Raw genomic sequence first — 15,047 nt, forward strand, 5'->3', positions numbered from 1 at the left:
AGTACTTTCCCACTAGCTTTTATCAGGTTCATATTGATTAGAAAGGGGGGGGTGTTTACATATTTATCATTGAGACTCGTTGGTAAGTAACTGCTTTAGAAACGATAAGAAAAAAGTATAAATCCGGATGTGCGGAAGAGGTGTTTAAAACAGCCTGGTTATCAGCTTAACAAGCCGTGCTTAATTACTATATTAACCGATTTTGCATAAACTTATGCATAATTAAATGAAATAAACATTATTAAAATACCAGAATAAACAATAAACACCTCTTAAACGTACATATCTTTATAACAGTTTGTTGGCGGTAGTTCATTCTTCCTGTGTGATTTAGTACGTTCTTACGCAGCCAAATTACACTTCAAAATTGTCACTAGTTTAATGCAGTTTTGTTCCTAAACTCATAACTGCTAACCGGTTTTCTCAAGATACCCATGCAGTTAATGTAATACACGTCCCTTTGAGCAACATAAGCCAGGACCAGTTTATTTGATTTAAGTATAATAAACATCAATACATGTACAACCTTATTAAAGACTATGGGGTTGTTGTTACATGTATCAATGGGTGTCATCAACCCATGGGACTGATGACAATGGATCATAAACAAAAAAAAAAATTAATTCGGGACTGAAGTATTTCAAGAATTTATAAAATAATACTGCATTTTAAGTTATCTTCATTGTTTTACATTTGAATTCCATTTTATATTCTACTTAATGTATTTTACTTTGCCTTCAGAAACGTCCCAGTAGAATGTCATGAAACACTTCCATAAATGTGACACGCTGTGTTATGTATACAAAATATGAACGTAGTCTACTCCTTGATAGGACATTTATATTCCGCGGCAAAGATTCAAGTTATCCAAGATAAGAGATAGTTACTAGTATCTAAAATGAGGCTATCCATAAAAACCTTGCATAATCGCCATTGTTAACTGCACAAATACAAATTTTAAAGGGAGACAAGTCAAATAAAATATCGACGATATTACATTTCCGAAGAAGACTGTGGATTAATCATTATAAAACAACAAGCTGGGTTCTTTCTTAAAATGAGTTTTTAAAATCAGGAGAGAGCTCAATTTATTTATTTCATGAAAAAGATACTGTAAAGCACCCAATTTTGAATTTCCTTGAACTAAGCAAACATTGACTCCACTAGTTAATATCCTGCTATAAATTATTCATGTTTTAGAAGGAAGAAATCTCTCATCGAACCTTTCCTGAGAAAAATATCAACTTCACCTGCTCCCAAAAACCGTTTACATCACACTAACTGGAAATCCACTTCCGTAAAGTAATAAACACATTTACAGATTTGGCACATTTTATTATTTTTTTCTCTGTTATTTTGGAATTTTTAAGAATACACATAATTTTCATACACAATACAAATTTAATTGTACTGAACACAGTTAAAACTCTACATAATCACAATAAAGAGACATGCTTCACTGAGAACACAGGTCAATCACAGATCTTGACGGATGCCCAATTTCAATGTACATGATAACATGTAAAAGGCTCTTAAAACAGAAACTTTCTGGTACATAGCTTCCTATTGTGATAAATTCTTTATCTAATCCCCCTTTTAAACAAACTGCTGTTTTACAAAACCGACACTCATTTTAAATGTCATGAGCTTGAGTAATCCAAGATTCAAAACATACGGTAGTCAAAAAGCTTTTAAAAATTTCAATCAACAGAATTTACAACAGCCATACATAAGCACAGAATACAGCCATTTTATTGAAATAAAACAAATTTAATAAATATAGATAAAATCTTCAACATGCCATAAAAAGGCTGTAAAATTTTGGGTAAAACTTTTAAATTTCCTTAATAAATAAGTATAGATATCAGCTTTTGTCTTCCTTTTTTTTCCTTCAAAAAACTATACTCTTGCAGTAATTTTAATTAATACTGAATAATTTATCAAGAAAATGAAAGAAAAAAAACAACCCAAACTGAATGACACCAAATTTTTTTTTATATCCCTAACAAAAATAATGACCAAGGCATTGCAAGCCATTCTATGATATACCACTGCGAGAACTTGTGAACGAGTCCCGGGAATTTTCTGCCGAGTCCAAGCCATGACTCCTTGTAACTCGCCTCAGAGTATTATCAGATTCATACAAGTTTTCTACGTCTATTAGCTCACTGTTGACAGACGCGGGTGACATGGATCGGAGCTGTCGTACACTTCTAACGGAGCTATCGGACGAGTTCTCCCCACTGCCTTTTCTACTGAAATCCAACTGAAAAACATCAAAGACATTATCTATACGCCTGCGTACACTTCTTGTTTCTCTGGGTAAACCATCCACTAGATTTTTTTCTACAGAATTAATTATTCCTTCAGATATGCTTTTCGTCCTTTTGGGGGAACTGGATTGAGATCGATAATTGCTATTGCTGGACCCGTGCCTGGACCGACTGGGTGAGATTTCATTGAGGACTCGTGAGACAGGTGATTTGGGGGTGGGTGATCTAGTGTTGGGTGAGTTGGGGGCAGATCTCTTCCCTAATCTTGAATGCAGAAAAGTTTCAAAGGATGTTTGAACATAGCCGCTCGCAATATTGTCAATCTGCGTCCTGTTCTTGATCAGGCCTCTATGAAGCCTGTGTTTTATTTTGTCAGGTATAACAAGTTTAGAATTTTGTAGATATTTGTTCACTTCTGCTTTCACTTTTTCAGACACAACATTAGCCTTTGCACTATTCACTAGATCTGGAACACTGAATTCCTCATTGGAGTCCTGTTTTGACACCCTTCGTAGCTCCCTCTCTGCCTTTGTGAATGACTCTCTTTTGGCCCTCTGCCTGATTTCCACTGGAGGTTTCACATCCTCCACATACTCCTTTGGCTTGGTCCTTTCTGACGTCAGTCTCCTACTACGTTGAGTTACTGGCTCCTCATCCCCACACAGCGAGCTGCCTGGAGATTTCTGAGATCTGAGTGACCTTGGCTCAGTAGTCAGTCTTGGTTCACTACACAGGGACTCGACATCCGTCAATTCTGTGTCCCCATCATCCGACAACTCTTTGTATCCTTCACTTCCTCTCCCAGTTTTCTTGCGCATGATTCTCCTCTTCTTGGATGAGAATTTCCTTGACTTTCCTGGGGATGTTTTATTTTGTTCCCTTGTTTTAATTTCTTCTTCGTCCATTGGGGTTTCCTGCTTAATTTCTGCAGGAACTAGATGACTAGATACACTCGGACAATCATCTTCCTCTTCTTCCTCCTCTTCCATTGGTTCTTCCTCATCTTCTTCAACAGGAATTCTAACAGTGTCATAAACTTTTGAGTCATAAATGCTATCAAAATGGTACATTTCTACAATTTTGTTCACTTCTCTCTGGCCAAGATTAAATCTGCTGTTTGTCAAAACGTTGTTCATGGCCATGAAGACAGCTTCACGGTCCTTGTAGAATTGTTTCTTCATCTTCTCCCTCTTGCTCACCATATAGCAGAGGTTCCGCACCTTTAAAGGAAATATAAACTACAGCTTAAAACAAAACCTATATGGCTTTTACATTTTAACATATTATTATAAATAGTAACATTGAAAATCTTTCAAGATGCTATCTTTATCTTCAAAAGTTTCCAGCATGTTAAACATGAAAGATTAAATGATCAAATAAAGAAAGTAATATTTTTCAGAGTTACTCAACAAGTAACATATATAATAATAAGTAGGGCAAGTAGTTTTTACCCTTTCTAGATCTTGACGGAGCTGAACAAACATCTTCATCCGGGCCAGTAGCGAGTCCTCTTGCTGCTTCTCCAGTAAATCTTCCTCCTCTTTCTTTGGAGTCAACAGAGGCATGTCAAACTGAGCCTGTCCAGACAAAGAATCGGTTAACTTTTATATCAGATACTACCCAAGTAATTTCTTAAGGTGAAGTTTTTAGTATTAATTGCACAGATTAAGTTTTTGTTCTGATAATGGATGCAAAGATTTTTAACTTGCCATTTACACAGAAGTAACCAACTAAAAATTGTTACGAAATATCTACATTGTATATGCAAAATATATTAAAATTGACTACCTTTCTCTTTAATTTCCAGTATACAAAGATGGTGTCTACAGCACTTTCATCCAGGTTTAAGCGTGACGCAATTTCTTCCACATTGACAAAGGTGTAGAAATCCTCATTCATCTGCTGCATTCTGTAATGCATATTACTACTTTACATATACAGGTATAAATTTATTGAAATTTCACTAGAAAATTTAAACTGAGCTTGCTACGATAAAACTATATGCAAGGAACCTACTTTTCAGCCCTCATTTTGGCAATTTCTTCATCAGAAAGCTCCTTCCTGGGGGACCCACCAATGCTTTTTCTTGGGGAATCCCCATCAGACTCAGAGCCCCTTCTCTCTCCTTTCTTGCTGTGTCTTGGACAGTATGCCTATTGAATTAACAATCAACCATTGTTTTACATTCAAATTGACTAAGTGTGTTGCAGATACAAGAAATTAAATATTCTATTCTCTTAAAATACATGTTTAAATAATTAAAATTACACATTTTAAAAAATATTACAAATAATATAAAGAAAATTCTGAGCTCCACTTTTGAAATCTACCTTTAACTTCACTCCCCCATCATCTGCCAAGTCATCTGTGAGGATGGTTTTCATCTCAATGTTGTTTTGGAAGGCACAGCTGACATGGAAGGCTGTTTTACAGGCCTTTACAGAGCACTGGATGCAGGCCCCACACCGCTCCTTACACAGACAGCAGATCAGAGACCAGCGGCTCGCCTGTCAAACAAAACAAAGTGTGTCAGCACCATAGCCATCAGATACTTCATTAGCTTACTTTACTGGGATTAGTTCTAGTTCATGATAATCGTTTAGGAATCAGACTTGGGCCTTACTGGGATCTGAGATATCTTGGTGATAGGCTCCATCTTCTCCACACACCCAATGCTGACCTCAGGAATCCACAAGGCACAGTTCACATGAGCCCACTTTGTACCACTCCTACATAAATTAAATCACTCATTAAGCCTAGGATCTATATAACAATTGCCTGAAATAGTATATTGTATTGCCTATTTTATAAACTACCAAATCTTCCTTTAATATACATCATAGAGTGAACTTTGTAAATCATTCCTCCTTCAAATCATTTCAAATAATTGTTAAAAAATAGAGTGTATCATGTCTGTGAAATATATTTGATTGTGTACTTGTTTTATCTGCAATTCTGTTATGAATTACCTGGTGCTTTTCATGGCTCCCCCAGTTTTGGGACAGAGGATACATGTAGGTTTAATTCCTAACGCACACGTTCTACAAAGCCAACTCCCCTCTGGAATCTTCTGAATACCATAACATGCCTACAGAACCAAGCATCACATTAAATCTTATACCACTGTTTGATGCAGATGTGTTAATGAAAAATTATAGTATGAGGCATTGTTATTATTTACTATATATTTACCTGATGTACACAAATGTCACAGCCATCACAGAACACCATTTCATTGCACTCCTCACTCTCAGGCTGAAACAAAGAAGCAGAGCTTGTTATCAAGAGTATGTGAAGCCAGTATAAGGCACAACTCTCAAGCAAAATTTGACCATTTTCCACCTAACATCCTTAACAAAAAAATATATTTATTCAAAGCAATATTAGCTAATGATATCACATTATGTCTCACTACTGTGCATAGATTATTCAAATAATTGTTATTTTTTTCTACCTTAAAAACAAAATTAATTTAGCAAATGAAGAACTTTAAGACAAAAATTCCTTATTGAAGGAATTCAGAAATTTTCACCTTGAAGACACTATAAATAGTCAAACTTTGATGTCTTGAACTAGATGGGACCGTTCAAAATTTCGAGATATCGTTGTATTCAAGATATTGAGGGTAAAATACTTAAAAAATAAGTGTCTGGGACTTATAAATCAATATTCATTGTATTTGAGATATCAGTGTTCAAGATATTGAAGTTTAACTGAATGGCAATGGTGACATCCTCAAACAATGGATTTCACTAACAAATCAAACCCCAAACAATTAACACTACAGTTATCTCCCTTTACCAGTATTTGTACTCACTGAGGCACAGACAGCACAGACAATGTCCTCGTCGTACTCAATCCCCAGACCCTCCTCCGTCTTCATCTTGACCTGCATTACTTCATGGCACTGAATAACATACAAAATATGTACATAAGTTTAAAAATTTTTCATTAACATCTCTTTCTGTCACAATTCATCTATTTTTCAATGGCCTATATGCTATACAAAAATATCAGTAAGTTAGTAATTACTGTCAAAACTTCTCAATGATAAAGTTTTAATATATCTCATGTACCACAATATCTCATGAAAAACATACACCTTTTTTCAGCCAAAATTTGATCAAAAGTGGGGGATGCGTGTTATGCATAGGAACAACAAAATTTAACCCCATTTTTTCTGATCGTGATTCTGGATCGATCATTTGTACGACTTTATAATGACAAAATACGACATACATACGTTTCTTCACAATTTTTATTTGACAACAATAAAAGAATTTGACAATAATTATTCAATTAAATGATATTTTTTTCTGTTGTTTTCGTTTAGATCTGCAAATGATTTTGTTTTTCAGCAGTACTCCCAACTTTGGGGGTGCATATCAAACACGAGTGTGTGTTAAACAAAACTTTATGGTAAGCGTATTTTACTATATTTTACCATTAGTGATTTATATACATTTATATATAGTGAATAGTGATTAGTGAAATTAGTGATTTTACCATCATGATAGCAATTAACTAGAATTTCAAACTGATTAATAAGTTTTAGATACCTGAGCCTCGAATGCTTCGATGACTTGCTCCATCACCCACTCATCTATCAGAATCTCTGACGTCTCCTCTCTCTTGTCATTGACAAGGTTTAACCAGCAGACGTCTATGTCGTCTAGATCGTATCGAATCACCTGGTCTGCCAACTGTTGCATGCCTGTCAACTCGTGAATTCCTTGTTGGAAGGTTTCATCCTTTGATCCATGGAGATATTTCCTGGGACTGTAAATGCAGAAATAACTCAATATTATCACTTTAAAAAAATTCATACATGCAAACTTTCTAAAAGCTGATAAAAACTGTATCACAAAGAATGTTCCTGAATCATAATGACCCTTTAACACATATACTGTAAAACAGGTAAAAAAATAAATAAAAGGAACCAAAAAATGAATTTACAAAGTTGCTAAAAAATCATTTTCTTTGTTAAATATTTAGTATTGCTATTACTTTCATGACCATCTGTGATTGGTTTAAAAACGGTCTGCATGACAGAATAAAACACCTATCAGATGTACACTATGTACATAATGTGAGTCAAAACAAACTGTAAACAAACCAGTAACAACAGACTTAAAAAGTGTGGAAATTAGACCAGTTTGCATAAAATATGCCCACTGTGGGTAAAAATTCCTGGTTACAGTTTTTTTTTCTTTGCATTCAGTACTACAGTACCAATCAGACCCAACCTAACAGAAAATAAACCCCAACTAAACCCTGTGTTAACTAGAGCAGACCCAGAGTAACCCCCAAGTCAACCCAGAGAGTAAACCCTGATCAGAAGTTGACCCCTGAGGCAGACAGTACATAAGTATTTGGAATATACAAGGGGTGGGTATTACAGACAGTAAGATAATTATATAAAAGACGGGTCTGCTTTATATTTCAATGTTTAAAGAGGACCTCAATAGCAAACCATGAGTAAACCCAAACTAGACACAAATTAGTAAACCTAGAAAGTAAACCAGTGGTTTAGTTGGGGTTTACTCTGGTGTTAAGTTGGGTCTGATCGGTACTGTAAGCTATGTGTTGGTAGAGATGTCTTACATTTTGAAGTCTCCTCCAGCTCTGTCTTTATGCTTGACCTCTCTGAAAATCAATATTCATATCCATTTAATAAGCTATTTATAACAAGAAAGCAACTTTTTCCTACATATAAAATCTAGTAAGGATATAAAAATTGTTAAATAATATTTATCAAAGAACTGTAACTCCTGTTTTGAAAAACTCTTGTTCTACAAAAAAAAATTAAGTGGATTACACTCCATTTTGATCAAGCATGGATAGAGCAAACTATTTTTGGGTCCTTAGCAAAATTTTTAACAATTTCTTGTAAACATTCATGGTTATATTGAAGTCCAACAGAACAAAATAATGGATAAGGTGACATAAGTTTTGTCCCAAAGAAGTAAAGAATGAAAAAATTACCTTTTCTCTAAAATTTATTAAAGTTTCTTTTTGGAAAAAATATCAAATTGATATAAATTTATATCCATTTTAATGCAATTTTTATCTACTGGTACAAACCATCAATTTTGCTATCCAATGAGTGAATCAGAGGTTTCAATTTGACTAAAAATCATAAAAATAAAACATTTAACTTTATAATTTGCCATCTACATTTGTTCATGTTCATACTAAAATAACCATCTAAAATTGTTCATATTCATGCAAATATAATAAATTACGGATTTAGGAAAGTATTTATGACTATGAATTAAATGAATTTCACAGTACAGACTCTTATCAAAGAAGGATGCAGGGAGTACAATGCCCAATACACTCAATTTGAAGAATGTCTTGTTAGTTTGTGCCCCTTCATCGAACTCTCTGTTACTTTGTACCCCCTCACTGTACTCTGTTACTTTGTACCCCTCGCAGTACTCACTTGATGTTTGGGTCATTAGTACTCTCCTCATTGACAGGGACCTGGACCCCTTTCTCCCAGTCCTGTCTCCACGGGTCTGCAATAAGTAAGTAGTCCTCAGCATCCAGTTGTTCTGTGTCTGCCATCTTCATAGCACTGATCAAATCCTTGCGGAACAGCTGCAAAACAAAATTTTCTCTGGTTACAATATTTTGTATATAACTGGTGACGATTTCAACAAACAAAATTTAATGCCAACTTTTGTGGCACTTATTCTTGCATATCAGCTGGGTAACAAAAACCTCAATTGTTACAATGACTTGTGATTATCAGAGAATGAATTGCGGACTACAAGCTTACCTCTGCTGGTTTGTTATGGGAGGATGAAGGACTTCTCAATCCACCTTTAATAATAATTTGAACAACAAATCAGTTCAACAGAATTTGGTCAATCAGAAAAGGCATTATGATACAAAGTAAATATATCATTGATGCACATGACATTTGAACTTTAAAAAAATGATATATACAAAGAGAAATTCTACAACAAAGAGAGACAACTCAAATTTTCATATACTTGAATGACATCACTACAAATTATTGATTTATTTTGAAGGACTATTTATGAAAGAAATTATAAATACAATGTCTAAATATCTGATTAAATTAGAGCAATGCTTAGTTGATTTCAAACAAAAAACAAAGAACCTTTCTTAACCTGTTCAGAAAATGGTCCAAATCTCATCAAATTCCTTTGAACCAAATATTTTGATCACATATCAATTTCCTTAATTTAATCAGTAAATATTTTAAACACCACACCATTATTACCAATGTCCATTTCTTCTTCCTCTTGTTCTTGTCTTGGTCGCTTATTCTTTCTTTCCATTTCTGTGGAATTCATTAAGAATACATAGAGTACTTTGACAAAAAAATAAAGCAACTAAAATATTGAAAGCATTAAACTTAAGAAACCATTACAACCAACGATGAGAGATTAATAGTAATGTTGTAAGATATTTAGCACCAATTAAGCATTATTTAGTCTACTTACCTTCTCCCTCCTCCCTGAAAGGTCTCTTACTTTTATTTGGAGGCATGGTGGATAACTGGTAGGAAGGAAGCTGAAATTAAAAAAAAAATAGTTATTTTAAACAGTACGCCAATCTCACATCTAATAATTAAGCAGCTAGAAAAAAATTGCTTCAATGCTAGTATTAGATCAAATTTTAAGGCAATTTATTTTCAACTCTTAAACTTGTAACCACCTGTGTATCTCTGTTATCAGTTCTACACACATTCATGACAAATATACATTTTCTATTTTGTTTTAATTTTTGTTAAGGTGGGGGGGGGGGGCTGTAAATAAGTGTAATCTTCAGCACTTTTTTCTAAATCTTATTTAGCACTTTAGCTTTAAAAGAACAAATAACGACTACTGTGCTTACTTTTAAAGCCATATCAGTACTAAACTAATTAGCATGATTCAGTACCATGTGAACTAGAAATGTTTTAAATCGAGGAAATTCGGCACGACGTGGTAATGATATAAATTTATCAATAAACGCGTTATGTGGTGATACGTTTCACTGAAAAATGTTTAAGTAAATAAATGGCAATATTCGATTACACGCTCATCGTATTGCGTCTTTAACAGCGAACCAAATACTTAGCGCCATAACCTAAAATGGCGAGTAAACAAAATGCTGAGATCCAATAATAACGAAGTGGTTTCACAAATCCATTGACTTGTTGATTGAAAATGATGAAAGTTCAAAATACCTTTATCCCCTCCTACTTTTGAATGTATATTAATTCAGAGTGTGTTGTTATTTAACAAATCCACGAGATGACATTTCCACTGCTACATCTTTGGCGCTCTATCATGGCTGAATTACTTGAAAAAGTAGGTCAATGAAGTCTCGCGATAATTGTAAGCGATGAGGCGCGCTCGATTTCGAAATATATCACGTTATGGTCAAACATGACGAAATATTTCAAGAGCTAATAATTTATCATATGTCAGCTCAACGACATAAAAAGATCAGCATTTGTGGAATATGTGTAAATAGAAGCAGAGGCATAAATTACGTCTTTGTTAGAAGTAATAACATTTTAGTGTGTGTGTGTGTTGGGGGGGGGGGGGGGGAGGGGATGGCGTATTATATCTATATAACTACAATTTTTTACATACTCATAAAAAGGTGGGGGGGGGGGAACTCCGTGATAATTCATTTTTTTTATTTTTTTATATGTAAATTTAAGAAAATTGGTTGCTACGAGAAAAAGTTGATGCTACGTGCCCCCCCCCCCCCCCCCCGGATGCTACGTGCCTGATAACAGCATGGATTCTGAGCCCGTTCATGGTGATTCGCGACTACAATAGTATCGTTATTGTAGGATCCTAAATCAACAAGTCCAAAAAATGCCAAACGTAAAAATCCTAATCTCCGTAGGGTGGGGTGGTGGGGTACCTAAACTTTTATTCTTAAAGTTATTTCTTTCATTTACCCTTTATTTTTTCAATGGACCAAAAAGTGGGGGGGGGGGGGGAGTCCTTAGAAATTTAATTTCAAGTTCTATATGTTAATTTCAGAAAAAAAATGTCTTATGCGAAAATAAGTGTGTGTGTGTTAGGGGGGGGGGGGGCACCCCCCTTGAAGCTCTATGTCTAAGCCTTTGTGTGCATTTCAATATTACCTGTTGTCATGCAACAAGATATTGCATTTGCACATTTAATACTTTTCTGGTGTAAAAGTAATTTTTTAAGAACGAATTTCAACGGGCTATAATTCTAGATTATTTGGCATAAAGGACAAATATAACATTCAAAACATTATGACATATTCTAAAAAAGACTTTGTTACTTCTTTAAAACAATCTCAGACTAAAAAATATTTGATGGATTGGCAGTACTCAAATGAAACACTTAAAGATGGCAAACTTGTTACTTATTTATTTTTGAAAACTAACTTCAGACTGGAAAAGTATTTAACTATATTAAGACCTGAATACAGAAAGCCAATCTGTAGACTGCGGATATCAGCGCATAGACTTTTTATTGAATCGGGCAGATATAATAACACACCTAGAACAGAAAGAATATGCAAAAATTGTACACTTAATAAAATTGAAGATGAAGAACATTTTCTTATCCAATACAGCAAATTTACAAAAGAAAGAGAGGAACTATTTGATTTAATTTCATCTAAAGCAAAACATTTTACTAGTTTAGAAGATAAACAAAAATTATTTTGGATTCTAAACTGTGAAGAATTAGATATATTAAACTCTGTTGGTAAATTTTTACAAAAGGCATTGCCTTAATTTGTATTTCCTATTCAAATATTGGTTTTTTTATTTTTCAATCATATGATAAACTATTTCAAATTTGTATGTGCATTTGTATCTTGACATATTTATGTATGGTGTTTAACATAAATATATAGAAGACACTATATTGAATGTATGGAAACATACATAATTATACATATATATATACATATATACTATTTAATTGTTCATGTCTGTCATAGTTCTTTAAATCATCCAGCTCTTTCCCTCTTGTATATGTTTATTGAATGTTTTATGTTCATTGGATGTTGTATGTCAACAGTCTTCATGTTGCCCCTTGAGGGCCCTTAATTGGTTAATAAAGAAATTGAAATTGAAATATAACAATATGAACATCTTTCGAACAAATACATTATTTCAAGTTTTATTTATGACATTGATGTACGCATTTTAAAATCTAGACCCTCCTTTTTCTCACAGCTGACATATATCACAATTAAATTTACACATAAAAAATGAATTTTGAAGGAGCTGTCCCGTACTTTGGGGGGAGCTTAAAATGATATTGTAAATTGAAAAATTGGTTAGTACAACCCCCCCCCCCTTCCCCACACACATACACATGTTTTGAGCATGAAAAGGTTGTCTCTTGTCTGCCCCTTCCCATATGCACTCTCAAAAACGATCACGCTATGTGCCTGCGACTGATTCTCCGAACGCCTACTGCCCAATTATCATTATTCAATTATACTGGGCAATTATGGGGCCTTCTAAAGGGGCGCAGGTAGACTTTACCTGTGTTTCCTTGAATGAAAAATAATACAACAGTTTGTCATTTTTGTTAAATTTTTAATGTCTTTATAATTTAAATTGTTGCATAAATAAAAAGAAAACATTGAATCAATTTTAATATATCTATTTAATTTATTAGCACTACATGTAATTCAATAAAATAATGTTTTAAAATTGCATAACATTTTATATACAATTTTCTTTTTATTTTGACACAAAGAACTGTTTTAAAACAAACTCATAAATACATGGATGTCTAAAACATGAATAACAATTTAAAATGACAAAAAGTTTTAAAAAGTATAATTTATACCAATATATATAAACAATATTTACACAGATACTAATATGGGCACTGAATCTGTCTTAATGTCCTTTCACGTTCAATGTCACTATGTCAATGAAGAAGTTCCGATGCTGAATCTGCGTAGGTCATAAGGTCGATGAGGCTGGGGCAGGTGTAGAAGGTTCCATCGCAGAAGAAGGTCTCGGAGGCAGCAAGGTCTTGAAGGTTGTATGTTGTCGCAAACGCAAGTATCGTGTTGTTCTGGAAGATGTTATCTAGTAGAAGGAATGGTTGTCCCGTCTCTGTCTCTGTCCATTTCCCCTCCAGTCTGATGTCTGCTGTAGTCTTTGGAAGTGGTGGTGTCTGTTTCCTGCGGGCTCTGTAGAGTGATGACCTGGCGGTGTTGAAAGCAGCCTCTCGATGAGCTCTCTGCTGGTGTCGCCCCATTCGTTGTCTCGGAGTTTGTTGGGTTCTTCGCTGAAAATGGAGGGGATGGGCCTAACTTCATCTGTACATCTCATGGAGATGGCTGTCATAATTTGTTTGGCGACAACTTCAGTGTGGTCCGCTGCATGGGTGTGTTGCTGTTGTCCAAAACCTGTGGGGATGTCGTTCTCTGTTGAGATACTGGCGGAACACCCAGATGTAGTGCACCTCCAGAAGATCTATCTATTTACAGCTTGGATGAGTTCAGTTCAACATCTTTACAGTAATTGATTTCAAAACAAATATGTAAAAAATATCAGTGATTTTTTTTTACCATAATGATGTTCAATTACATGGTTTTATGACTTTGTTATTAAAAAATATTTAAGCTTATGTCGTTCATTTATTCACAGCTAGGACAAATTTGTTGAAGAAAGTGATTTTTTATCATAATTTTATCTCAGTCATAATTTAGATAATCATCATTTAAAATCTCTGATTTTAATTTATACCTTAAGATATAATGTTTTATTTTGTTAAGATGTAAATTTAAAAATGAAGAAAGATATTTTATTTTTATTTTTTTAAATAATATTTAATGATTATTTTATTTCACTGAAACATTTAGGTTTTTAAAAAAATATGGTATTTTTAATATAATTTCAGGTACATGCAGCCATTAGCACTATTTATTGCATCTTTTTATTTTTTTAAATTAAAAATAAGACAATGTCGTCTACCTGTGAACCAAAGTATATACAGGTAAAGTCTACCTGTGTCCTAAAGTATATACACAGGTAAAGTCTACCTGTGTTCCCTTAGAGGGCCCCATAATTGCCTTGACCAATTATTATTTTTAATTGAGGAGTAGGCGTTCGGAGAACACACCGTGCCTGCACTTCACCCGACCGTCCATCCATAAGAAACAGTTTTCATAAAACAGGTAATAAATTCACATACATGTATTGTCTTTGTTAAATTGCATAGATGTCAGATATTTATATCTGCATTTGATGGGTCTTCTAGGCGACAGATTGCTTTCAGCTGTCACAATCGATTTATTTTTTGATTAGATTGTTCATATAGAATCATATAAAATGCAGGTACACATGCATGTTGAAATGTTGAAAGAAATGTTAAAAATATATAAAATCTTTGCCAGAGAAAATTAACCTGTTTTGGACAAAAGTTCGAACGGCTACCAAGAGCTTATTTTCCATTTTTAAAATTGTTCACTTGTCTCGCTTGATGAAATGGAGATTTCCAATCAAATACCGGTAAGTGTGAATTTAACTGATACTGTTCGATATTCCTATATTCCTGGGTTTATTTTATCCATGTGGAAAATAACTAATTGGTTTTAATAATTTTCATGAAGGAAAAGACAAAACCATGGTCGATGGATTTGAGATTACTCGATGTAATTTTTGTGAAAAGATCCGTTACTAAATGTAACGAGCAAAATCCTTCTATCTGGACGACACAGTGCGACAAAGGTATAAATTATGTATATCATATTTTTTTCTTTCGAAATTACATAAAAGTAGAAAAG

At 34.0% G+C, this 15,047-nt stretch overlaps 1 protein-coding gene and 1 long non-coding RNA gene across 3 annotated transcripts; one reads left to right on the forward strand and one right to left on the reverse strand.

The window, feature by feature from the left end:
* Nucleotides 1–1,314: 1,314 nt before the first annotated feature.
* LOC105337557 (protein Jade-1) lies at nt 1,315–10,616 on the reverse strand. 2 transcript variants are annotated; one of them, XM_020071150.3, is made up of 16 exons: nt 10,480–10,616; nt 9,752–9,821; nt 9,529–9,588; nt 9,058–9,101; nt 8,719–8,876; nt 7,878–7,919; nt 6,833–7,052; nt 6,091–6,180; nt 5,466–5,528; nt 5,243–5,361; nt 4,897–5,002; nt 4,604–4,780; nt 4,290–4,426; nt 4,062–4,182; nt 3,725–3,850; nt 1,315–3,493 (listed from the first exon to the last, which is right to left on the reverse strand). In XM_020071150.3, exons 2-16 carry the CDS (start codon nt 9,795–9,797, stop codon nt 2,039–2,041), a joined length of 2,964 nt encoding a protein of 987 aa, XP_019926709.2. In that variant the 5' UTR covers nt 9,798–9,821; nt 10,480–10,616; the 3' UTR covers nt 1,315–2,038. The 2 variants fall into 2 exon arrangements, with proteins under 2 accessions (XP_019926709.2, XP_065933483.1); XM_066077411.1 differs by having other exon boundaries at nt 9,520–9,588.
* A 3,621-nt stretch (nt 10,617–14,237) lies between these two features.
* LOC136273178 (uncharacterized) lies at nt 14,238–14,991 on the forward strand. The gene is made up of 3 exons (XR_010711395.1): nt 14,238–14,438; nt 14,658–14,772; nt 14,874–14,991. It is a non-coding gene; the product is annotated as an uncharacterized lncRNA (long non-coding RNA).
* The last annotated feature ends 56 nt before the right edge of the window (nt 14,992–15,047 follow it).

This window comes from Magallana gigas, chromosome 2 (assembly GCF_963853765.1).
Source record: "Magallana gigas chromosome 2, xbMagGiga1.1, whole genome shotgun sequence".
Classification (NCBI taxonomy): Eukaryota; Metazoa; Mollusca; class Bivalvia; order Ostreida; family Ostreidae; genus Magallana; species Magallana gigas.

Excerpts from the sequence above, each read along its gene's own strand:
- LOC105337557 (XM_066077411.1), bottom strand. The coding sequence starts at position 9,797 with ATGCCTCCAAATAAAAGTAAGAGACCTTTCAGGGAGGAGGGAGAAG. Across the intron at positions 5,529-6,090 it reads TCTGTGCTGTCTGTGCCTCA|CCTGAGAGTGAGGAGTGCAA; the intron begins GTGAGTACAAAT and ends TCTTTGTTTCAG. Across the intron at positions 4,183-4,289 it reads GCCAAAATGAGGGCTGAAAA|AATGCAGCAGATGAATGAGG; the intron begins GTAGGTTCCTTG and ends TATGCATTACAG.